Raw genomic sequence first — 24,870 nt, 5'->3', positions numbered from 1 at the left:
AAAATAATAGACATGGTTTTTATATTGCTGTGGATTTGATTATGTTGAGATTTATGTTATTTAAAAGAATGTCTGTTTTTGAGAACTAATAACACACACACACATACATATACCTACAAATAATTTAAGCAAAAATACATTAATGCAGATTTACTCTATTAAATGTCTTGTCCTTCAAATGTGTTAGTATATGTGTAAATGTGTAAGACACGGAAGGAGAACGGAGAAGGACACGGAGACTCTTTTTACAAAAGAGTATGGTTCAAGAGCGAGAGAGAGGAAGAGAGAGAAAGAAAAGCAAGAGAGAGAATTGTGTCAAGGGAAGCTCACTTGTCACAGGAGCATTCCACTGCTGGCTTGTTTGTTCAGACTTGGCAGGATTCCTGAAAAGGCTCAATGTGAATACTCAAAATCCCATGATATGTCTTTCTATTTGTCTTTCATACATTTTTTGCCTCTGCAAATGATCGTAAAACTGACCCAGTCCACACAGGTATCCTAAAGCTTATTAGCATATAATGTCCCAGATCTGTCAATTTGATTAATACATCTCTTTGACTTTCCCTTATACAGTAATCACCTGAGCCACTTTAAGTCAACATCTACATATTTTAATGACTGGAAAGCATGGCTTATTTTGTTAGCGAATCCTTTTTTTTTGTGGTTACAAAATGCTTTGTTCTTTGTGGGGAGTTTGCAGATGCTTGCTAATGTGTAGCTACATGGACACTGCAAAAGCACTACGTATACCACTTACACATACCCGCACGCTCACACACCTTGTGTCACGACGTGAGGTGGGGTTGGACCCAAATGCAGGGGAGTACCGAGGCATAGCGAGGAACACAGGTTTAATTCTCAAAACAGGAAACAGACAGGGTACACGCAGTGACAAAGGGTAATGCTAAGACAAAGACTGGACACAAAGCAGGAACCTAAATACACAGAAACAAACAAGACACAGGTGAACACAATGAAACTAACGACAACTGAACGAGACAGGTGACGACAATGACAGGGAAACACTAGGGCAGGGCAAAACCAAAAACAATAGGGGGGCACGGCTGTGGCCGTGACAGTACCCCCCTCTCAAGGGACGTCACCCGACGACCCACAAGGCAGGGCAGGGGGTCAGGGCAGGTCCGGGGGACGACCTGGAGGCAGGGCAGAGGGTCGGGGCAGGTCCGGGGGCGACCCGGAGGGAGGGCAGAGGGTAGAGGCAGGTCCGGGGGGCGGCCCGGACGCCGGAGCACGGGCACGGGGGCACCTGGGAGCGCGGACGAGGAGGCGCCTGGGAGCGCGGGCACCGCGGCAGGCAGCAGCCAGAAGTCCTCGGGCGGAGGAGGAGGCCAGAAGTCCTCGGGCGGAGGAGGAGGCGACCAGGAGTCCTCGGGCGGAGGAGGAGGCGGCCAGGAGTCCTCGGGCGGAGGAGGAGGCGGCCAGGAGTCCTCGGGCGGAGGAGGAGGCGGCCAGGAGTCCTCGGGCGGAGGAGGAGGCGGCCAGGAGTCCTCGGATGGCCTGGCACTGGGCGGCACAACCTCGGGGCGAGGCAGGGGCTCAGGGCAGGAACGAGGCTGGGGCACAGGGCAGGAACGAGGCTGGGGCACAGGGCAGGAACGAGGCTGGGGCACCGGGCAGGAACGAGGCTGGGGCACCGGGCAGGAACGAGGCTGGGGTACAGGGCAGGAACGAGGCTGGGGTACTGGGCAGGAACGAGGCTGGGGTACTGGGTAGGAACGAGGCTGGGCTACAGGACAGGAACGAGGCTGGGCTACAGGACAGGAACGAGGCTGGGGCACAGGGCAGGAACGAGGCTGGGGCACAGGGCAGGAACGGGGCAGGGGTACAGGGCAGGAACGGGGCTGGGTTCTGGCGGCAGGCGGCCGACTCTCCCTGGCAGGAACAGCCTTGGTGGTCTGGGTGCTGGGCGGCGCAACCTTTTTCGTCCGGGCGCAGGGCGGCACAACCTCAGGATGAGGCAGGGGCACAGGGCAGGATCGAGGCAGGGGCCCAGGGCAGGACCGAGGCTGGAGTCGGGGTTCCGGCTGGGGCTGGAACCAGGACTTGGGGTGGGCCTTGAGCTGCAGGCTTCGGGGTCCACCAAAGGCCAGGCGGGTCTCAGGAAAGGGTTGGGTGAACTCTCTGCTGGGTCCCATCTTGGTCTTAGCATTCTGTCACGACGTGAGGTGGGGTTGGACCCAAATGCAGGGGAGTACCGAGGCATAGCGAGGAACACAGGTTTAATTCTCAAAACAGGAAACAGACAAGGTACACGCAGTGACAAAGGGTAATGCTAAGACAAAGACTGGACACAAAGCAGGAACCTAAATACACAGAAACAAACAAGACACAGGTGAACACAATGAAACTAACGACAACTGAACGAGACAGGTGACGACAATGACAGGGAAACACTAGGGCAGGGCAAAACCAAAAACAATAGGGGGGCACGGCTGTGGCCGTGACACCTTGCTTCTTTTGTGATAGGGTAGTGGGGCTCTCTCTCTCTCTCTCTCTCTCTCTCTCTCTCTCTCTCTCTCTCTCTCTCTCTCTCTCTTGTCTGCCTTTCTTTATCTCTATCTTTCTGTGCTGGCTATATCCCCTGGTCTCATTAGTTTGGTTGGGAGTAACATTAAAGCTGCTTTGCATGGCTGTGCCTAAAAAGACATGCCACAGCACTGCAGACACAGGAGGCAGGTGCTGATGCCAGCTGAAAAAGAGAGAGACACACACACAGCACTCAGCACTCTCACAGCAATCGTACACCGCCATCCCCCTCCATCCCTCTCCATTCCACTCCAGCCCCCTCCATCCCCCTCCAGCCCCCTCCATCCCCCTCCAGCCCCCTCCATTCCACTCCAGCCCCCTCCAGTCTTGCACACATAAAGCACATTGCAAACACACCTTTTCTCACACACACGCACGCACTCATACGGAGACACCACACACACACCAAGCCTGCTGGTTACGATCTGCTGAGATACAGTGGGGGGAGGGGAAAGAGGCCTGGTGTGAGTGATGGCGGGCGGGGGAAATTAGAAGAAAGGGGTGATAATGGAGGGAGATCTGCCCTTGTGATGTGTCTTGTTTGTAGAGAAGTGTAGAAACATGAATGATACTCTCAGCTCTATTCACTAAAGAGTTTTTTATAGACTGTAGACTACGTAACAGTGATCATGACCACATTTGAAGATACATTATGATACACTGATTACGCTACTGACCAAAGTGCAAATATTATATCCTTACAATTAGGACATCCTTACATAAGTGTTAATGTGACATTTCTGGTTTAATAAATGCCCTTCTCGTTTTCTTTTTGCCTTTATATCATTTAATTTTCTCTTCTCCCCCGTCCCTCAGGTCACGACACGAGGCTTTGCTCCTCTGTTACAGTTTGCCTACACTGCCAAGTTGGTCCTGAGCAGAGACAATATCCACGAGGTCATCCTGTGCGCCGACTTCCTTGGGGTCCATAACCTGGAAGACTCCTGCTTCAGCTTCCTCCAGGCCCAGCTCAACAGTGACAGCCAGCATAGCAACGGCCACCAAGTCCACCGCAAGCCAACGCACAATGAGGACACCATCACCCAGGATGGAGGTGCTGGGTCAGAGGAGAGGTTAACAGAAGCCCGCAAGGCAGCCAGGACACCAGAGGGAGTCACAGCCGCAAACAAGCGGCGTCCCAATTACTCTGCCCTCGCGCCATTGACCCCTGAACTTCCACGATGCCCCAAATACAGGAAGTACCAGCAGGCCTGTGCCACGCAAAATGGTGTAAATAGTGCCGAAGGCGATGACAGCAGTGATGATGTCATTGTTCATAATACCTCAGCTGTCGGCCCTGGTCACCTCACAGAAACCAGCTCTTCCGAGGCAGGCCTCCAACACCCCCTCCTCACGCCCTCCCAGATAAAAGAGGAGAACCCCTCAGAGGAGTGGGTCGGGGAGGAGGAGGAAAGCAGGGAACCAAGCCCCTCAGACCTGTCGGAGGAGGTCCTGGAGATGGAGATGGAGGTGAAAGGGGGGCCCATATTCCAGCATCCCCCAAGCCGAGACTCACCCTCCTCCTGCCTGCGTTCCTACCTCCAGAGAGAGGGGCTGGATTTCAGTGGCGCCCTCTCCGGTTCCTCTACCAGCACCATACAGCAGCTATTAACCAACAGACTGGCACTCTCTAACCACCATAGGGTATGTGAAAAGGAGAAAGGGCCATCTCAGGGGCACAGTAAAGGGGACCTCAAGACTGGCATCACAGGCACTTCACCCACTACTGAGGCGGATGAGGACGCAGAAAGACTCGCGCCTAAAGTCATGTCCTGTGACGATGTCTCCAAACAGGAAGAGGAGTTTGACCGTTGCAGCGTCATATTTTCCTCGGCCGGTGGCGGTGCTGAGCGTCGGGGAACGGCGTCCAACTCCTATGCTGTCCGGAAGTCGCCCGATTTGTCGGAGTTCCCTTCCAAGGGGCTTTGGACCAGTTCTAGCCAGTCACTTCCTTCCTCCCAAACCTTCTCCTCTTCGGAGTTGGCAGTCCCTCTCACGCCCCGGCCTCGTCCCACCACCAGTTGCCCGGTCCCTATTAAGATCTCCCCCCGCTCGCCCCAACAGATGGAGCCCCGTACCCGGACCTCCAGCTCCTGCTCCTCCCTCTCCTATTTGGAGGAGGATTCTCCCTCCAGCATGCCCCCGTTTGACTTCTCCTCCTCCCCCTGCTCGGGCTCCGTGTCGGGGCTCGTCCACTGCTTGGCTGGAGTTGGGGAGCCCCAGAAGAACCATCATGGTGGTGATGGTGAGGGAGGAGGAGGAAGAAGAGAGGCCATGTTCTCTCAGGGCTGTACCGAGATCAAGTGCGAGCCCAACGGGGTCTCCAGCGACGAGTCAGGGTCGTTCTCCGAGGGGGACAGCGAGAGTGGACCGGCAAGGGAGCCGGCTCCTGAGGTCAGTGTTCAAAATATATATCATAACAAAATATCTGAAGCAGACTTTTAAACACATACAGTATATTGGCTGATTATCTCTTTCTTCCACTACTTTTTTCCAATACGCTCTCTTACGTTTTTGGTCTAGCGAGACGGGATATGAGAGATTATGCAAACCCAAAAGATTTGAGCTCTAGAATCATTCAAGATTGACTTTACAAATATTTATATTTATTATCATTGTGATGTATTCATTTAACTGACACTTTAATCCAAAGCGACGTACATGACGGGGAATTGTAAACATACAACCTCTTGATATATACTGTCATATGCGGCTAAGCTATACCCCCGTTTGCATTTCATCCCATTCAAACACAAGTCTTTGTTGAGATGCTTCTTCTTGCATATCATCCGTGGGAAGGGAAATGTTGCTTGATATTGAAATGTCACCCTGAGCTTTGATTTCCAGTGTGACAGAATTTGATAGATTTTATATAGATTTGACTTTGGAGCTCGGAGTCTTGGCCCGTTCACACTGTTTACTCCCTCCTGGGATAAGACCTCGATTTTACACATTTGCTGAATTGCTAAGCACCGTGGTTGTTGCCATGGTGATGCTTAAGCGCATTCCCTCACTTATCAGCCGAGAGAGAGATAGAAGATTCCATGTCTGATGCACTGCAAGCTGTACCCTGCTGTTTTTGCCAAAAGAAACACACGAATACATGCAAAAACATGCATCAGGGGAAGGACGCACATTTGTGCTCATGCTCAAAACCAAACACACGCCCTCATATCATATCTCTGTTGTGTCAGTCCTCCATAGGACAGTATTAATGGGACAAACAATGAGTCAGTCAGTGAGTCAGTTGGGATGGATAAGAGTGGGAAAGAGATGTATTTCCAACTCTGCTGAAAATAGATCCTCAGCACTGTCTCTTATAAACCCATTGAGATTTTCTGTCTTCCTTTTTTAGAAAACTATAACTAAGAGTATTTGTAACAAATTGTCAAATACCTAATGATTAATGAATGATTAATGAATAATTCTGTATCTTTTATCAATCAAGACGTGAAAATAAAGTTCGAAGAGTTGTAGCTCTTCTCATAAAGATTCAGAAAATGAAATACCTTTCTGTGTATCAGGCAGTTTTGGTCACCTGGCTTAAATAAACATGTATGTACAGTATTCACACACACACACACACACACACACACACACACACACACACCTTTACCAAAACAGACACACACAAAGATTTTCAAACATTCTTCGCTCTCTTAAAGCAAATAAAACAATCACATGCACACAGAGACATGCACATGAACAAAACTAAGCACCACAAAGCATACACATTCACCCTGTGATCCACAAGGGCCAAGCAGAAGGTGTGCTGTCCCTATACCCTTCACCATCTGGCCATGTCCTCCCAGTCATGACCCACTCTAACTGGGACACCTCACCAGCGAGCCCCCTGCTGAGGTTGGAGAGTAGGCCATTGGAAACAGCGATGTTTCGACAAACACATAATCTCACACTTGTGCCCTTAATTTGAGTTCAGTCTCACCTTTGTCCTCATTGTGGTCTGGAGATACACACACACACACGCGCGCTCACACCCGCCATACAAATGAGACCTACTTCCTATCGCTGTCCCATTGCAAAGCAGAGTAATGACTCAATGGACATAGTTAAAAATGGAAAGAGAAACCAGAACAAGTGTGTGTGTTTGTGTGCGTGCGTGTGTGTGTGTGGGGGGGGGGGGGAGAGAGAGAGAGAGCATCTGAATTTATGACCATCTGAAGCTCACTTTGTCATCCTAACCTTATTATGTGACGGCTGTGAGTAAAGGAGCTAAATATAGATGGCCGTCCATGAGAGAAAGGGAGAGATGAAGAGAGGGTGGGAGTGAGAGAGCCCACCTCCCCAAGGTCACTCCGCTGAAGCCCTCTGGCCTTACCTCTCCACTGCTCTCAACCACACACATGAAATCATGTCATTTAGCCGGGTATATTATAAGGCTTTATAATATGCTTATGCATTGTGAACTTGCGATGAGGCCGTGTTGCTTCGCAAAATGATCCGATCGGATGTATTATTTCACATTCACATACAGTATTTAGAAAAGTGATCACGGTAATGGTAAAAATTGAAACAAAATACTAAAGAGTGTAAAGCAAAAGTTGAATGCATGGTCTTGAAATTACATTTTGTTGACTTCAACAAATGGAGTGAATTTTTTATGTCCCTAGTAATGGACACTTTGTTATATTGTGCCAAATGTACTTGGATCTCATAGGCTACATTATAGTGCCACCTATTGGGCAAGTGGGTATACACGCCAAGTCCATTTCTGACGGCATGCTGTCACTATCATCCCTGAAAGTTTCTATCTCTCTCTGTTTCTCTCCTCCTCTTAATACCTCTCCATATCCCCCTCTCTCTGTCACTCTCTCCATCGCAGGTTAAACTGCCCTTTCCCGCCGACCAGATCACCACTCTTCCACGGAATGACTTCCAGATTATGATCAAGATGCACAAGCTGACCTCAGAGCAGCTGGAGTTCATCCATGACATCCGCCGACGAAGCAAGAACCGCATCGCCGCTCAGCGCTGCCGCAAGAGGAAGCTCGACTGTATCCAGAACCTGGAGTGTGAGATCCGCAAACTGGTACGACAGCAACAAGAACACAACAGAAACAGATTATTTTGTGGCACCAAGGGTTTCATGGCATGGTTGTGTGTGTGTGTGTGTGTGGGCACGCATATATAACAATGTTATTGTAGAAGTGTATACTCACGATATTGATTTGTGTTTGTGTGTGTCTGCTTTTGCATGTGTTCATGGCATGAAATATTCAGGCTCTTGAGATTCACCAATGTGTTTGAATGTTGTCCCAGGTGTGTGAGAAGGACAAGCTGCTGAGCGAGAGGAACCAGCTGAATGCGTGCATGGGCGAGCTGTGGCAGAATCTCTCCTACCTCTCCAAGGAAGTCTCCAAGGACGTGCTTGACAGCCAGGACAAACCTCCCTACACCAACAACATCCTGCACCCCGCCCTCCTCGCTGCCACACAGGGCCGAGACACCACTACGGCCCCCGTCACCGCCAGCATTGACCTGACCTCCACCCCGGGGTCGCCCGTCTCCGAGGGGAGCTACGTCAAGTCCCTCTCTTACACAGAGAGTGAATTTCCTTGCCAGGCCCAGGGCGATGGAGGTCAAGGGAAGCAGAGACGGAAGGTGTTCAGGGTAGAGGACTCTAATCCGAGACATCGTGAACCAGAATCCTCCCTAGAGCCTGGTTCTTCAATGGATCCATGTAGTCCTGCAGTGACCATAGATTTCTGTCAGGAAATGACTAAGAAATGCACAACGGAGGAATTGTCTGGAGAAGACTCTGCCTCTCCTGGCAGTAATTGAAACATGTTTCTTTGGTTAGCATCTACTTTGATGTAAATGTTGTTGAAGTACCCTTTTTTCATAAAGTTTGACACTACAGTTGTCTTATCAGCAATATTGTTAAACAGATATTTTTGGAGTTATGAAGCTCCTTTGGTAACAACAATAGCACTGGCAGCTTCCTATATCCTCCTCCTGGATCTCTCTCTTCCCCCTTTCTTTCTCTTTCTAACACACTCACGTGCACACACACACATACACACACACACACACACACTCCTTCTTAGTCTCTTTGTCTCTTCCCTCATTCCCTCTATTGACATGGAAGGATGAACTCAGGAATTCCTCTGAATGTTCAATAATAATATATCCAATAACATTTTACTTCATGGTCCAATATTTACATGGTAATTACATGGTCAAAACGTTATTTAGGAAGTACGAACAATGATACGTTTGTTAGAACTCTTGCACCAAGGTGTTACTGCTTGATTGTCTTAGAAGCCAATAAGAAAGTATTTTATATTACCATGTTATTTCCTAGTAGATACCAAAGGTGTGACAGGACTGTAAAATAAAATGTTACCAAAGTTACTTTGTTACAAAATTGTTCAAGACAGTTCTGTACAGCAGACAGATAGGGTATCAATATGCAAAGTTTCTTTCATTTCACATCTCTTGTTCTTTCCCCCAAGAACATTTTTATTTCTGTACATTCCTCTTTGGCCTTCTACACATCTGTGGTAAGATTTGGAAAAGAAAGACCAAATGGGCTAATTCGGGAAATGAGATGACAAAACAGCACTGCCCTTTACCTCCAAGAGGTGGCAAATACATTTTTAGTAAAACTTAATGCTTTGACGTTGGCACTTAGAAATCCTTAGAAGTAGAACTCCTTAGTACTTAACTAGTAAATGGTGTCAAAAACAAGCAAACACTTAACTCAATCATAATGCTCTTATTTGAGCCACAAATTCATTCTTACATGTTGTGAAAAGTAGTATGCTGTATTTCGTAGATATTTTAACCCCTTTTGATGTATATACTGCACGTAAAAGTAAGAATAGGAAATGTATCCTCTAAGTATTCTCCATAATTCTTACTGTCAAATTCTGTGTAAAAACAACACACACAAAAACAATTTAAAGATATTTGATCCCATAGTTGCTTTTTCTTTAAAAAGTGTTCTGTTTAAGTCTGCAACATGCTTCATGGTTGGCACATGTGGACTTGGAACCTAAGTGACACATTTTAAAAACCATGTAAACTTAGTTTTGAAATCCAGCTTTTAAATCATTTTAACACCATTTACTCCTCCCCACAATTAAACCAATAAAACAACTCCACAAAATACCTCTACTCTGAGTACACTGAATATAAATACTGACCACCTGTTTTTAATCAAATTGGATAAGTAAATATGAAATTATCTTAATGTATTTATTTTTAGGATGTTTTGAGGGGTCTTGTTCAGAAACAGTGTTAGGCCCTTACCTGGTATTGATTTTGTGGTTTGTGAAGTTTGTTGTTTATAAACTGACAGTTGGATTTAGACATGTCATTTCGTGTTTTTATGAATCACAATGTCTAGATTAAATTATGACTTTTAACTTAGGAGATGTATGTTTACAAAATTCTGTTTTACATGTTAGTGGAGTTTTTTCATGACAAGAGACTTCATTTGGATTGATGACTTCAGGATTTTCTTTTCATTTGTTTCTTTTTTATAGAACATTGTGAGTGAATATGTAACAATTTACTCATTTGACAAGTGCAGCTCCAATTCTTGCCTTAGAGGTTAGCTTATTGAGGCCAAACAAGAAAGGGAACTGAAGGTTAGCCAATTGAAAATGCACATGTTATAACCCTCACTGCAGACAACACACATCAGTGCCACAAGAAATACTATACATTTTTGTATGTAACTTCTCTGACGATGTGCACTTGTTTAACCGAAGCCAAGCTCACTTTTCTCAAAACTTCACAGCCAGTTATTATTCTCCAGTGTGTTCTGCAGTGCAGGATTGGTTGAATCCCAGAAGGAGTGTATGCAGAGGTTGTAAAGCCTCACATGATTATTATGGACTCTCACACTTATCTACCTGTACAATTCAGCATACCTCTTCTTTTGGGTAAGGACTGTATCATAGGCATAAGTCGTATGTGGTGGTGTTTCTCTTTTTTACATGGACAGTGGTTATTATTGTATTTGTAGATTTTGGTGAGCCAGTTTTTACGTGTCTTTTAAGTACCTACAAGTTGACTCTTATTTGCAGAATCAGCTATTTTGGGGTTCCTTTTTATCTTTGAATGTTCAAATTGCCTGAGTTTGTTATAATTACTGTAAATATTGTGGAACTTGTGTTTTTGGTTAATTTGATATGCAAAATGTTTGGAAATATTAAAAAACTTTTTTGTCAAGGCAGTTTCTGTTTATGAAATAAAAACAATAGCATGTGCCAATTATTTTTGAGGGATTTTTGATTAAGAGAACACATTTTGGGTCTCAGTATTAACAAAGTGATGTTTTTTAACGTTTTCTTTTTACATTTAACAAATGTAATTTTTTTAAAGGAACATTTGATTTTAATGTAGTACAAACATCATTTTATTCATTACAAACAACCAGTTTTTTCGCACCATAACCATTTCTCCTCTCCCAGTATGCATCTTTGACTTATAAAAAGTGTGGTATATCAGTTTATAAAAGTCTATGCTCCAAATGAGGATGTAAAAAAGTCCCCAGAGATGTCACTATTCATGTTCTTCCATCACTAACATTCATTCTATATCAGGAAAATGACAGGTAAAAATGTTCACTTGATGTGCGTGATCCTTTTTTTACCTAGTTTTTAGATTGTGGGCGTTATAAGGTGCTTCCATTTGAAAGATACAACAGCAGAATCAGTACCTCCCTAGCCTGAACCTAAAGGCTTGTGATGCTTGACTGTTTTTCGCCCAGTGGGGCATGGAGAGAGAGATCAATCAAATGAGCATGTTGTGTCATTGATATCTCTTGTTCACCGTGGCACCACCAGTGAGTGATTCTTCTATCATGTTCAGTTGGGGTTTGGTTTTCCACTTCACTTTTTCATGATGGAAGAGATGTCCAAAAATACACTCTGAAAGAGACAGATAATAGTATCAAGTTAGTCATTAGCAAATACCATTAGCAAAACTACCTCTTATGTTTCTCTGACATGCAGTGAGTGCTGCATTAATGTATTTTGTTTTTAACTAGAGCTTTTTTGGTCAAAATTACATACGGTAACCCCAACCTTTAACATTTGATTCCTGTTTGGTGGTGGGTTCTTAGTTACTATGATAAGCTTAATCCTTAACTGCAACCCTGAGGTAAAAATCTGTATTTACAAAAAGAAAACCAATGCAGTCCGTTTTATTGCTAAATGCCTATACCACCCACCCTTATAAAATGTTTAGTTGATTGGTCTGGTTTTATTTATTATATTGTCTTTACTATTTGTATGAAACTAATGCTTTTCACCAGTCATTTTGATCCATGTTGTGTCAGCTAACATCATACAATGTAATGAGGGGCTCATCTAAACAATCAGGTCAGAGGCTGCCTGTCTCTCAGCTCTACTTGCCATTGACATTCTTCTCCCTCCAGGAGGGGGCATCATCATGGGCATGTCTCCCTTCCCCAAAGACCCCAGCTCGGACTCATCGGAACTTCGCATTGAGGGGCTGCTGGAGCCACTGATGGTGGACATGCTGTCTGATGGCATCCTGGCCATGAAGCTGGCTTTCCTGGGGTTGGGGAAGAGGTAATCGCTGGCCATGGATGCCCTCCTCTCCTCCTCTTCCAGGTCCCTGATAGCCAGACTGGGTCTGTGTATCATGCTGTTGATCACTGGTGGCTCCATGTGGTTACGCTGATAGTACTCCTGCTGGTGGTGGTCTTCGTGGATCTTCATTTTTGGCCCAGTTTCCCCAGCTGCATGTACTCCAACCCAGGCTGGAGGGTGGTGGTTGTTTAAGTTTGCGATGATAGTGGTGGGGGGGGGTTCCACATCCTGAAAGGTGCAGTCTTGGTTGGGCCGGCGTTGCTGCTGTCTTGGCTGAATGTTGACACAGTTGGTGAGATAGTGCCCGGTCTGTGCCACGCTGTTGTGCCTTAGCTCTTCATGGTTAGCTTTGGGCCCAGCGTTATAGTGTGGAGGGGTGTCCAGTTCCTTCTCGGGAATGACTTTGAAGATCGTCTGCGTAGGCGGCCCGTTGTGAGGTGAGAGGTTCCTCATCACACAGAGTTGCTGTATGGTGGCTTTCTTCTTGGGCTTGTAGATCAAACTGTCCTCGTCAACATAATGCTGCCCGTTTAATGTCTGCTTAATCTTCTTCATGCCCAGGTAGGAGATCTCCATGACGTTGAGGAACAGAGAAACTGCGGCGATGACAAACATGAAGACCATGAACACCGTCTTCTCCGTCGGCCTGGAGACGTAGCAGTCCACACTGTTGGGGCAAGGGAACCTCTCACATTTGTGCAGTGGCTCCAGGCGGACACCGTAGAGGATATACTGGCCCATAATGAAGCCCACCTCCACCACCGAGCGCGTTAAGATATGCATGATGTACGTTCTGAGCAGAGACCCTCTCAGCGGAGCCTTCTTCACCCTCCTGTGCTCCTCCAGCCTCTTCAGCTCCTTCTCGACGCGCTTGTGCTCGTCCAACGCCTGCTCTGTCTCCCCGAGCTCATCCCTTAGCTGGGCCTTCCGCCTATGGCGTTCCTTCTCCAGGGCACGGATGCGGTAGAGGGCGTGGCCCATGTAGACCAGAGATGGGGCGGACACAAAGATGACTTGCAGGACCCAGAAGCGGATGAGAGAGATGGGGAAGGCTTGGTCGTAGCACACCGTCTTGCAGCCTGGTTGATCGGTGTTGCAGACAAACTCGGCCTGCTCGTCATCCCAAACGTCCTCGGCGGCCACCCCCAGGACCAGCATGCGGAAGATGAAGAGGATGGTGAGCCATATCTTGCCCACGATGGTGGAGTGGATATGGACCTCCTCGAGGATGCTCCCCAGCAGGTTCCAGTCACCCATGGTCACAGGCAGAGGCTGTTTGCACAGTGGCTTTCTCTCTGCTTCAACTCTTACTGCCACATGCCCCTGGGCTGCACAGGGAAACAGATCCCGGAAAAATTCATTATATTTTGACACACTTTCTTTATAACAACACATTTCTTGTCTGATTATGAACATCTTATTTAAAATGTTCCCTCTTATTTTAGCATATAAAGCCAGAAGGTAGGGAGGCCTTCATGCTGTCTGTTGTTTTGTTTTAGTTTCCATAATTTTAATTATGAATGCCATCGCTATTAGATACATTTGTAATTTGAGTGAGATGCGTTCATGACTGCTTTGTGCAATTTGTGTTAGAATTGTCTAATTTGTTCAAATGTATTCTGTATTACGTGTCACTACATCATGTCAGCCATGAAATGTTGCAGTTTCAAATGAAAAATAAATACGACACTTACATGTCAATGGTATGGCTACAGTCCACTGGAGATGTCAAAAAGCATTATTACCTTAACAAAACCATCCCTAAAATCACCGTTGGCTCAAATTGGTTAGCCCATGAAAAAGCTGGGAGATTGTGTTTCCTTTTTGCACCAGTCCCAAACACACATTGCTGTCTCCTGTTCAGAGGTCTGCCGCTCAGTGCGAGTACACTCTCGTGTCGTTGCATGCATGGTTCACAGGATGTGACCATTGATCTGTCACCAACGGGACAATGCCCCATGGCACATCTTGCCAGGCTATTGTTCAGCCCTGTCCAACCCCCTTTCCATGTACCCACAATGCCAACATGGCTGAATGCCCATCAATACCCCACTCACTGGAAGAGGAGAATATTGCTTTTCTTTCTCATAATGTCCTCCCATGACAACTTGTATACATAAGAGTGTGCCTTCCAATCGGGAGGGAGGGTACAGATGTTGAAAACGGAGAAACCATATTATGTAAGTACAACTAGCCATCATATCTGATTAATCTAATGTAGAATCTATAAAGGCAGATAGTGGTTCAATGAGTCACGTACGAAGTCATAGTTTGTGGCATTGAGGGTTATTGTTACTTTGGAATGTCAGTGATGTGCCATTAATGTGGGTGTGAGAGAACGAAAGTAAAGCCTCCTTACTTCTTTAATATTTCAAGGGTAGCTGCACTTCATTCATTAGGTTCACGACGACCCTGCTCTTTGTTTGAAAAATAATTATTGGGGAAAAGCGTAAGAAAACAAATGACATTATTCACCATTATTTTTATGTAGTTAAGTTACTGAATTTCCAGGTATTATCGGAGTAAGTAAGTAAGTAAGACTTTATTTGTATAGAACTTTTCATACAAGAATTGCAGCTCAAAGTGCTTTACATAAAATCAACAAAAACAATAATACAAGTGTTGATCTAACTAGCCGCACTCTATCTGCGGTCTCTCGAATCCACCTTAGATCCGAGCTGCCACTTGCAGTTTCTAATAATGTGAGTGAGCAAGATACATTGGACCATGGGGTTAAAGAGTACCTACTGTAGGTCAGGGGCCTGCTGCAGTTCGATAATGTTGTGATCATAGGCAATCAGTCCAGAGGGAGAACAAATAAACCATTAAAACAAGAAACAAAGGTATACACCTTTCCTCAAGAGCTCAAGACCCTCTAAGGTAAACTTTGAATTTTATAAGCGCCAAATCAACATCACATCGTGAAGTGGACAATTTCCAGGTTAGGAGTATTCTTTGCTTGGCTAGAAGTGTTGTGAAAGCAGTCATTTCAACCTTGTTGGAAATGCAAGGGGCTCTATTGGCACCCAGAAAAAAAACTTATAGTGATGGCGGAACTGTGGACAGCGCTAAAAGGTTTGAGGAGTGGCAACAGGGAGTGGTTTCAGGAGCCAGCTGGGAATTGAGACTTAACCTCGAGACTCCCCAATAGATGCCAAGGGATTGAATGGCCTGCTGATTGCTTGTGCCCCCTGTACATATTCTTGTCTAGTAACCATTAAGAGTCCCTGTGTTTCCATATCACTGACAGCCCCTTCAACACCATTAATGCCTCTGTACACCTAGCTACAGACCCACAACCCCCACATTGACTGGTCCATTGGAAAGGTAGCCTCCTGGAGCACTCACTGGTACTCCCACTGCCTCCGGTCAACAGCCTCAGTTTCCTCTAAGACCCTGCCCCTGGTTACATCTCCTAACCTTATCGGGACTTGGGCTAGGTAGGTAGCAAACAGCACACCCTGTCATATTTATAGAATGAGACTCCCAAGTAGAAGTAGAGGAGTTCAAGTAGAACGTTTTTCTGTCCAGATTCACTTACAGGCAAGCAGAGTGGAAAAGCCCAAAGTGAATATTCCTTCTGTGTAGTTTGGCTTTGACATTGTTGAGAGCTTTGTGTCTCCAGGCCAGCCACACACAGACGTCAAGGTAGAGAGGAATCTTGTGCACGTGAAATCCTCCCTTCTCTTCTCGAAGATGTGTTTCGTACCCTGGTAGTAGTGAAAAAGCACAATGAAGGCTTAAGGTCTGATATGATTTCCACCTGTGGAGTTTGCTCTCCCTAGCCTGTGTGTGTGGTCCAGTTTCATCACTATATGGGAGAACTCTACCCTCAAAAGGTCAGTACATAACTCCTACATAAACTTGACCGGGTCCAAGCCTTCCATCTTTTCTGGGATACCGACCGCCCTCAAATGGACCTGCATACACGATTTTCCAAATCATCTGCCTAGTCTACTAGTATACTGTATTCAGTTTTCAGCTTTGGGCAGGCATTCTCCAAATTTCTAACACTCTGTCACTGTAATCTAATAAACCAGTCTCTATCTCGATTAATCACCGGGTTGTGATTTATAAAAAACAAACTTGACGGGAGATTGTGAGGTCCTCCACGCAAACTCTGACCAGTGCGTACGCACATTTTGGAGACAGTGGGAATTGGCGACAATTGGCGGCATTCACAAACAAATTTATTCATTTGTAACTCTTCTTCTTCTCCATGGGTGAAGTGGAATTCAGTTTTGCAACTGGCATTAAGCTGACATTTGAGGATAACATACCCTAGAAATACTTTGATGCGGAGCTACCCCTCTCAAATCAGCCCTCAAACCCACTTAAAAACATTGTGAACAGTAATAGTACATAATAGCAGTTGATTTGAGTTGGCTTGGCTTGCAGAAAATAACCAGTTGAGCCTGAGGGCATTTAATTAGGTTTCCACCGCACACTGACAAAGTCAATAGGAGATTGATTTGATTTTCCCTTGCAGAAGCTGCGGCAGCAAATGCCAGATGTCACACCAGGGTCACGTGTTACATAACTGGGGGTTCAACAAGTGCTTAACCATTGGCTGGGAACTGCTTCTCTATCTTGTCCATGTCCTTGTTTACAATCCCACTTCTCCAGCACACTGTGATCTAATGAATCCCTGATTGACAGGACACTGATTTTGTTCCTCTTTTGAATTGAATGACGTTGAGATCGGATTGACTGCTAAAGGTCCTTGTCTATTAAAATAATGTTTTTCATATTCACATTTAATTTTAGTTTAATCATTCTGTTTTACCACTAATTAGTAACCTGGCTATGTTTGACTTATAGACAGAAAGTATTGAAATGACAAGAAACTAAAAGTCAGACATTTGGATTTTATCTGTTTTATTTTCATGATGCTTCTAACAGGACCCTAATACAACCTCCTCAACCCCCTCCTCCTCACTCCAAACACACTGATACCTGTTCCCTCCCCCTCATAGCTAACTTGACCTCTTGCATGCAGTTCTTACAATACACCATTGTGAAATGCCACTTAATCAATGAATCAATCCTAATTGATTAATTGCTGCTGCTACTACTACTAATAACAATAATAGTAACTTATCATTTATAAAAAATATACAATTATTTTATTTCTGAATAAATAAAGTTAGACAAAAGCTCATTACTTGGATGTTTTTAGTTTGTACAGCAAAACATAAATTAAAACAAAATAAATTACAAAAGGAATGGCACATTATGTACTGATATCCTCCCAAATTTCCCAATCATTTCTAATAAAGAATAAATTCATTCCAGAAACAAGTGAATGGTATGAAGTGGGATCCTCCCACGCTGGCCAGTAGAAATTCATGAAGCCCTCTAAACAGGGAACTACGCAGAGAGCGAGAGACAAAGAGAGAGCGACAATACAAGAGAACGGAGACAGAAGTAAAGGGGAGGGTGAGAGGGGCTGACATGAAATCATTACAGATATAGACAGATCATTACGGATCCATATCATTCTGCACCGAGGGATCTAATTTGATGCATGCTGCCAAATGTGCTTGGGCACGAGAGAGCTGCCTTTGGGACTCAATTAGTCAACCCCAGTCCACCCACCCACCCCCCCCCCCCCCCCCCCCCGCCCACCCCCACCCCCTCAGGGGAAACTGTTGCTGTAGAAACTGTTCAAAGGTTAGCCCAGGTTGGCATCAACTCTCTGGGCTGCTATTGGCCCTAAGCTGCTGGAGCTCCTCCTCCAGGCTGTTGATTCGTTGAATCAGCTGCGACCTGTCCTGCTGTGCTTGGATGTGGGCTTGCTGCTTGGACTCCTGGAGCTTCCTCTCATACCAGCACTCCAGCTGGGTTGACACTGTCTCAAAGAAACGCTGGGTCACCTGCACCCACAGAAGCAGCAAGTATCTGTCATTTTGAAACTATTTAATCAAAATTAATTTTTGTATTTATTTATAAACATATTTTGATGTGTTGAAGTGTTGATGACACCTCCATTCTCCCAGACCCAACAACACTGCTCATCCAAACCTTGCCTTCAATACAAGCAAACTAAATCCTCCAAACAGAATGCACTTAACTAGATGATACCACTTACCTCCACAGCATGCAAATTACTCCTCTCCTGACTGAAAGTGGGTTCAGGTGGTCGACCCCCAAAGAACTCCAGGGTCCTGGTCCTGGCTTGAGGCCCTGCTGCCATGCCACAGGTCCTGATCGGGTCCCTCAGGTGCATCTTGTGGTGCCAGCTGTAGCCCTGGTGCTCAAGGCCCTGGTGGTCCCGGTCCCAGTCACTGGTAACTGACAGACTGCTGCTGACACTGCTGGAACAGTCCTCCCCGTTCTGCCTAACAATAGCCCCCGCCATGGGGTAGTGCTGCAATTCCTGATGCGACCGCTGGGGGTCAGTGGCGCTCAGGAGTAGACGTGACTGGTGGAGGGGATGCTGAGAGAAAACGGCTGAGTTCTCGTAGTCGTCTAGAATGGGGAAATGCGATGAGGAGATCGACTGAACATGAACAAACTTCAAAATGAACAAACTTTGAAACTGAAATTTTATTTTGAACATTTTACAAACCTGGTGACCTGTCTAGCTTCAGCTCAAAGTACTTGCTTCTTGACACTGTTTCAGAATCAGGGCTGAGAGGTGCATTATGAATGTTGGAGCCAGATTTATATGGAAGCAGGTTGACGTATGTGGCCAATGAGCTGCTACTCTCTCCAGAAAAGACGGAGAGCAGGGGGAGGGACTCTGGGTCCTGGTCAGTCAGTGATTGGTCCACGGAGGGCGAGGTGAGTAGTTTGCTGTACTGTGGGTCCCCTGGTGCATGACAATCAATATCGTGGATCTTTGTCATGCACCACCTCTTCAGTTCCTGGCTCACAGATACCTGCTTGAGGGTGATGGAAAGACAATAAATGGGTGTGTTGGAACTGTTTCAAACTGTTTCAAAACAGTTTGAAATTGTCTGTGTTGGAATTCTAACAACATTTTGGTCTGACTTTTGCCTCACAGTTTAACAAGAGAGAAGTCAGAACATAAAAATTATAATATTATAATGTCATAATTTTCTTCCAGCTCTTCAATAACAAATCTGTGTGTCAGAAACATCTATTATGACACAGATTTAAATGCAAACATACTGTCAATATGTTTGCAAGAATGAAAATAATAATAATAAATCATTGAAAACCAGTTGTCTCCTGTATCCTCCTACCTGTCTCCTCTCTGCCTCCACCCTCCCAGCAGCCCTCTGGTCCATCCTGAACATGGTACGCATCCTCTCTGCCGCCACTCTCTCTTGGATCAGCATGTCTAGAACTTGAATCTGGTGAACAGAGAAACAGACCAATTATGCAAAACAACTTCATACTAAACGCTGTAAAAAATGTATATCCATTATGCTCAACATTGACCTGTTGACAAGTTGAAAACAACGTTCTTTTTTTTTTTACTTTTGGAGATTGTTTTTACACACACACACACACACACACACTATTTTCAAGTGTAAAAGGCTTTGCTGTGTTAGACGTACTTGGTGTTTACACTTGTTGTCCATCCTATCCAGCCTGCAGTCCACCTGCTCCTGCACAGTCAGGATGTGGGTCCTCATTTCCTTTTTGGTGGCCTTGAGCTGGACTTCCAGCTTTTTGATCATGGGCTTACAGTGACAACCATCAGCAGGGGCCTGATCATCACAATGGGACATCATCATCATAATCATTATCATCAGAAACATCTTCAACATTATTTAAATTGCATTCTTTCCAAGCTAGGTAAGAAACAGTCGGATTGAAGTGCATTACATTTGGTAAGTAGTAGATAGAGTAGATAAATAGTAAATGTATCAAATCTAATTAAAATATGTACTGTTACAGGTTCAATATCCTTATGATTCAAATGTTGTACTGACCTGTCGGATATGGCCGTCCTTGTCGCGGTAGAGTGTATACAGCTGATAGGCTGTATCGCCTGGAGGAAGGGGGGCTTCATCATCAAAGAGACTCAACTTATTCCGCCTGTGGATTTGTGTTTGTGTGTTCTCCCGTCTCTTGGGAGAGCCCTCATCAGATACCTAAAACATTCAAGTATCTATTTATGACATGTTAGAAACCCATTATCTTTGGAGAAAAGAAAAGGCACAACAAACAAGAGAAATACTTCAAAGTCTGGTGTTTTGGCCGCATACGTACACATGCACGTGCACCAGCTCCAAAATCTATAAGCGCTTAGTTAACCGCAGAGCCACACAAACAATGATTGGTTGTATGGCAGGGAGAGGGGTTAGATGGAAATCAATCTGAAGCCCATCATGCCCCCAAAATGTAATACATTATATTTTCATTAAATTTCAAATTATTTTTACATTTAGTCATTTAGCAGACGCTCTTATCTAGAGTGACTTACAGTAAGTACAGGGACATTCCCCCGAGGGAAGTAGGGTGAAGTGCCTTGCGCAAGGACACAACTTAATTTTGTAGGGCCGGGAATCAAACCAGCAACCTTCTGATTAATAACCCGATTTCCTAACCGCTCAGCCATCTGACCCCTACAATTTGCAATTTGAAGATTGCCACATGTGGACCTTTATACCAGCGCATGTCAAATATATCGTCGAAGAAACACCATCTATTGACATACAACGAAAAACTATTTTTTAGGTCAATGGAGTTTTTCCGACATTCTTAGAACCTCCAAAGACTACACAAACACCAAAAGGCTTCATTGGATAGGGTTTGGATTAGTTTGATAGATGACCTGGATGTCTGGATCAACACCCACCGGTACTCTAAGATGCTTCCTCCGTCTCCGTCTGCCGTGAGGACTAGCCGGGGCTGCAGAGGCTTTGTGGTAATGCTGGAGTGGATGAAGACCCGATTTGATCACCCCTGTGCTGACCACACATTCACTACTGTGAGAGTCCTCAGCCAAGGATCCACTATCCTGGTCAGTCAACGCACATGGGAGGCAGAGACATTGGGTGACTTTTGTGTGTCCATGTATTTTTATACATATTTTCAGAATTGTTTAAGCATTCCCTGACATTAATCACATGACATTAAGCGTAAAAACGTACAACATTTTATTTCTTGGTACCTTGTTTGGTAGTATTTCGACGCGGGTGGCAGACTGGGTTCTGCGTTGAGCCTTCAACCCGTCCCTCCTCTTCCTCACTGTTCTCCCTCTTGTGAAGCGGTGAACCTGGACACCACCGTTACATAGCAGGTGGAACCACAGCAAGCTACAGATCACTTGTCCTACCTTGCATAAGATGCATGGGGAAGGTACAAAATAGGTCTAAAGAAGATATTCAGACACTGTTTGAAAAACGTACATTGATAAGAGAGAGCTTTGTCCTTCATAGAAATTATGTTTTACGAAATTAAACACAGCCACAGCCACACACATCGATACACAACCTATCAAAAACACCTTCCTCAATACCCCCAAGTTCGACCATACCGCGCAATAGTAGAACTGTTTCAATAGTAGGTATTGCACTAGATGTTTTTTTTTCTATCTTTGATTTATTTTCTGTCATTAAGCAAGTGCGTTTATACAAAGCAACATACAAATGGTGCACACAGTAAGTAGAGCACATCAAGCATTAGAAGTGCACAGTTCTTAGTGCACAGTTCTTAGTTTTAAGGGCCCTCTGCTGAGTATTTAAAAAAAAAAATCAAAAAACCTTCACAACTATTTTGATATGTGACAGCTCACTAATAGGTTACTGTAATGTTTGCTAATGTCCAATGGGGGCCTATGTGATACTAACCTGAGGAGCTCTTGCCAGTAGGAGAGTTACTTCTCTATGGTTCTGGTCTCTAGCCTTGTCCAGCGCAGTTTTGCCTGCCTGTAACCAACATCCCAAAAACGCATTATACTAGTGCTTTCTTTGTAAAATTATCGTAGCGTCATCACATTTCCAAGTTATTGCTTAGGCAGCCAGTACTATTCCTTAGGTAAATAACAAAACTTTGATCACTTTTAGGATTATTTTGGACTGGAGAGGGAATATACCTACTTACATTATTTCTAACATTGCCGTCTGTGCCAGCTTCCAGTAAAAGCTGAACAGTGTTCTTGTGGTTCAAAGCAGCAGCAACATGGAGAGCTGTGTCCCCTACCTGCAGGCAAGATCAAGGTCATTTGAAAGTCTAGATTGTTCCTGGTTGCCCACTGATTTCATCCACAAAACACAGATTACAGTCATTCACTTTATTTTCTTTGGCTCTAGTAATACATTCTAAACTGAGTGAATAAACCTCACATTTATCAATCTATTATCCTGTTCATGAGTAGAAAATTGCCCAAAATCCACTGTTCAGATTTTTGGCACAAAGCCATTGTGTACAATGACCTTAATTGTCTTGAAAAAAGGGAATTAATGGCTGTTGCAGGCTCCCATCCCATGCCTTTTTAGCGGGCTATGTGATGGATAAGTATAAACACCAGTGCATACCATTTTGTAGCCCACCTGATTTTTCTCTGTCACAGAGCATAAGGCACCCAGGAGAATTTTCCCTATGGCCAGGTGGTTGTAGCGTGCTGCTACGTGTAAACAGGTGTCACCCACCTTAAACCAAAATTCAGAGGTCATATTACAGTAAATAATGGTTTGAAAGACTTCAATTAAGTCATCATCTCTGCCAGTAAACTCGGAAGCGTGTCCAATAATAATTTATAAGGGATTATAAATGAGATTCCGTTTTTGGTTTGTCTGGAAAAACATAAGTAAATATCAGAGATGTGATATTTCATTATGGTAGAAGACCTACGTTGTTCTTGGTGTCCGGTCTGGACCCCCCCAGTAGCAGAATTCGAGAACTTTGTGCATGTGCATTCTGACATGCTAGGTGGAGAGGAATGTTCCCTGCCTCAAAGAGAACATTGTTGCATAAGGAAATCCTATTAGTTTGAATGGTAATGGTATCTAATGGTAGCTAATGCAGTCAATGTGTTACTTTAAGCTTTACTCAGTAATTCGATTTTTTGCTCCAACTTGGTAGCTATGTGTATAGGCTATGATCATCTTTCGAGATGCAGAGCTTGTTTTTTCACAGCAGAAATTGGAATGTAAATATGTGTGGCGGTCTGCAAGAACCCGTCGGATGTCGCGGCCGCTCATTGTTAGCTAAGCCAAAAAAGATCCAAAATGTGTTTTCTGTCAAAATTGAGATTTTTTATGTTTTGTGCTGCAGCAGCCCCAAACAACTGATCAATGAAGTCAGGCTGTTAAACTGAAAAATAATTTACTGAGAAGTTATTAATGTAAACAGATTGACAATCTGTTTGAGTGTTCGAGTTGAGAGTTGGTGTATGTCTATGGTTGGTGTTTCCCTTGCATCACAATAGAATTAGAATGAAACGGAGTGGAATCTTTGAATGCAGTTTTCTACCACTTTTTGACACAAGTCAACTTTAAAATGATGTAACTTCAGTTGTGATAAAGATATCTGAGTGATTTAACAGATTTGTATTCAGGAAAGTTTGTAGATTCCAAAGATGTATACCACCCAGAAAGTCACATTTTCACCATGTGAAGGGTTTCCCCAGGCCGCCACACATATGTGAAGTGGTTGTGGGTTGGAGAGAGCAGGACGTGACTTTTAGAAGGGAAATATGTTTTGACAATTTGACAATTTGTATGGTTTAATACCTTGTTTCTAGCGTGATTATTGGCTCCAGCTTTGACCAATAGCTTGACACACTGAGAGAAACCGTGCCAGGAAACCTCATGTAGTGCTGTGTTGCCATCCTGGCAGAAAGATTGAACCAAATCTTTGTTATGTGACAATACAGTAGCTTGCGTTGTGGAGAATTGTAATTTGACAGTTGACTGTACTGCATTACCTAAATCAAGTGCACTTCAAGTGCATTATTGGGTTTTACATTTCATTAGAATTACATTTGAGTCACTTCTGTTCCTGATGGGGACTCACCCGGTCTTGCAGATCCAGAGCGCAGCCCCCCTTAATGAGAGCAGCAAGGGCCTCACTGTTGCCCACCTTAGCAGCCCTGTGGAGGGCAGTGTAATGACCCTGCTGGGATGACGAAGGGACAAGAACCATCTCTCTGCCACTCGTCATGACTGCAACACTGCAGGAAACACATATTCAGATTATACGTTAAGAATCGTGGGGGTGCTATGCAAGATTTCTACTGAGGTTTGAGGGAAAGCGATAATTGATCTTATATTAATTAATGTTGTCATCGGTTCCCGGGCATTCGTTTTTATGTCAGTCTTATTGCTTCCTGTGTAAATGTCAATCCCAAAGACCTCACTGGTTAGGAACAGGTCAACCTTGTCCCTCAGATAGGTCTTAAAAGCATTTGGAAATCAGGACATTAATCGTTGCTCTCGTCATCGGGTGGAGAAACAAGTCCATCACAGTGGATGCATCAATATGCATCCTCAATTTGAAGAAAATATAGTCATAGGCCTACTTGAAGCAATACCTGTAGTACAGTTATTTAACAATCTAAGGAATGCAAATATGTTTTACAGCCTGAATGTGACTGGCAACCTTCAGATGTTCAGGTTCCCTGGTGTGAAGCAGAAGCCAGGGCTGCAAATGTACCTCCTACAACCTTGGATACATTAAAAGGCTGTATTCTTGAAATGACACTGTAGATTAAAATAAGGCATGCGTAGAGCATATTTTAAGAACATACGATTTCAGAACTATTTTCAGAACAAAAAATGAAATCCACAAAGTGCATATAGTGTGTATGGGC

The 24,870-nt window shown here is 44.6% G+C and overlaps 3 protein-coding genes across 4 annotated transcripts in view; 1 reads left to right on the top strand and 2 right to left on the bottom strand.

The window, feature by feature from the left end:
* LOC124465292 (transcription regulator protein BACH2-like) overlaps positions 1-10,794 on the top strand; it is a 28,536-nt gene extending 17,742 nt beyond the window's left edge. For both annotated transcript variants that reach the window (XM_047017010.1, XM_047017018.1), the window contains 3 exons: positions 3,364-4,941; positions 7,391-7,597; positions 7,828-10,794. In XM_047017010.1, the coding sequence (XP_046872966.1) occupies positions 3,364-4,941; positions 7,391-7,597; positions 7,828-8,349 (2,307 nt within the window). In that variant the 3' untranslated portion in view covers positions 8,350-10,794. The remainder of the gene's footprint in view (positions 1-3,363; positions 4,942-7,390; positions 7,598-7,827) is intronic.
* Positions 10,795-11,891: 1,097 nt separating this feature from the next.
* On the bottom strand, positions 11,892-13,448 carry gja10a (gap junction protein alpha 10 a). Its single transcript, XM_047051732.1, has one exon. The coding sequence runs from the start codon at positions 13,392-13,394 to the stop codon at positions 11,892-11,894; it is 1,503 nt and encodes a 500-aa protein (XP_046907688.1). The 5' UTR covers positions 13,395-13,448.
* A 4,379-nt stretch (positions 13,449-17,827) lies between these two features.
* Positions 17,828-24,221, bottom strand: ankrd6a (ankyrin repeat domain 6a). Its single transcript, XM_047051718.1, has 14 exons — positions 24,075-24,221; positions 23,792-23,890; positions 22,911-23,009; positions 22,610-22,708; positions 22,161-22,259; positions 21,908-21,985; positions 21,229-21,333; positions 20,914-21,075; positions 20,045-20,206; positions 19,667-19,819; positions 19,349-19,459; positions 18,709-19,024; positions 18,229-18,608; positions 17,828-18,013 (listed from the first exon to the last, which is right to left on the bottom strand). The coding sequence occupies exons 1-14, from the start codon at positions 24,219-24,221 to the stop codon at positions 17,828-17,830; spliced, it is 2,196 nt and encodes a 731-aa protein (XP_046907674.1).
* Positions 24,222-24,870: the final 649 nt, after the last annotated feature.

This window comes from Hypomesus transpacificus, chromosome 3 (assembly GCF_021917145.1).
Source record: "Hypomesus transpacificus isolate Combined female chromosome 3, fHypTra1, whole genome shotgun sequence".
Classification (NCBI taxonomy): Eukaryota; Metazoa; Chordata; class Actinopteri; order Osmeriformes; family Osmeridae; genus Hypomesus; species Hypomesus transpacificus.
This window is presented reverse-complemented; position numbering and strand designations above follow the sequence as displayed.

Bases quoted from the DNA above. Each gene is read 5' to 3' on its own strand.
- gja10a (XM_047051732.1), bottom strand. From the start codon at position 13,394: ATGGGTGACTGGAACCTGCTGGGGAGCATCCTCGAGGAGGTCCATATC.
- ankrd6a (XM_047051718.1), bottom strand. From the start codon at position 24,221: ATGACGAGTGGCAGAGAGATGGTTCTTGTCCCTTCGTCATCCCAGCAG. The intron at 23,891-24,074 runs GTGAGTCCCCAT...TCTTTCTGCCAG, and splicing joins CTCTGGATCTGCAAGACCGG to GATGGCAACACAGCACTACA. The intron at 22,260-22,609 runs GTGGGCTACAAA...TCTTGCCTGCAG, and splicing joins CTGTGACAGAGAAAAATCAG to GTAGGGGACACAGCTCTCCA.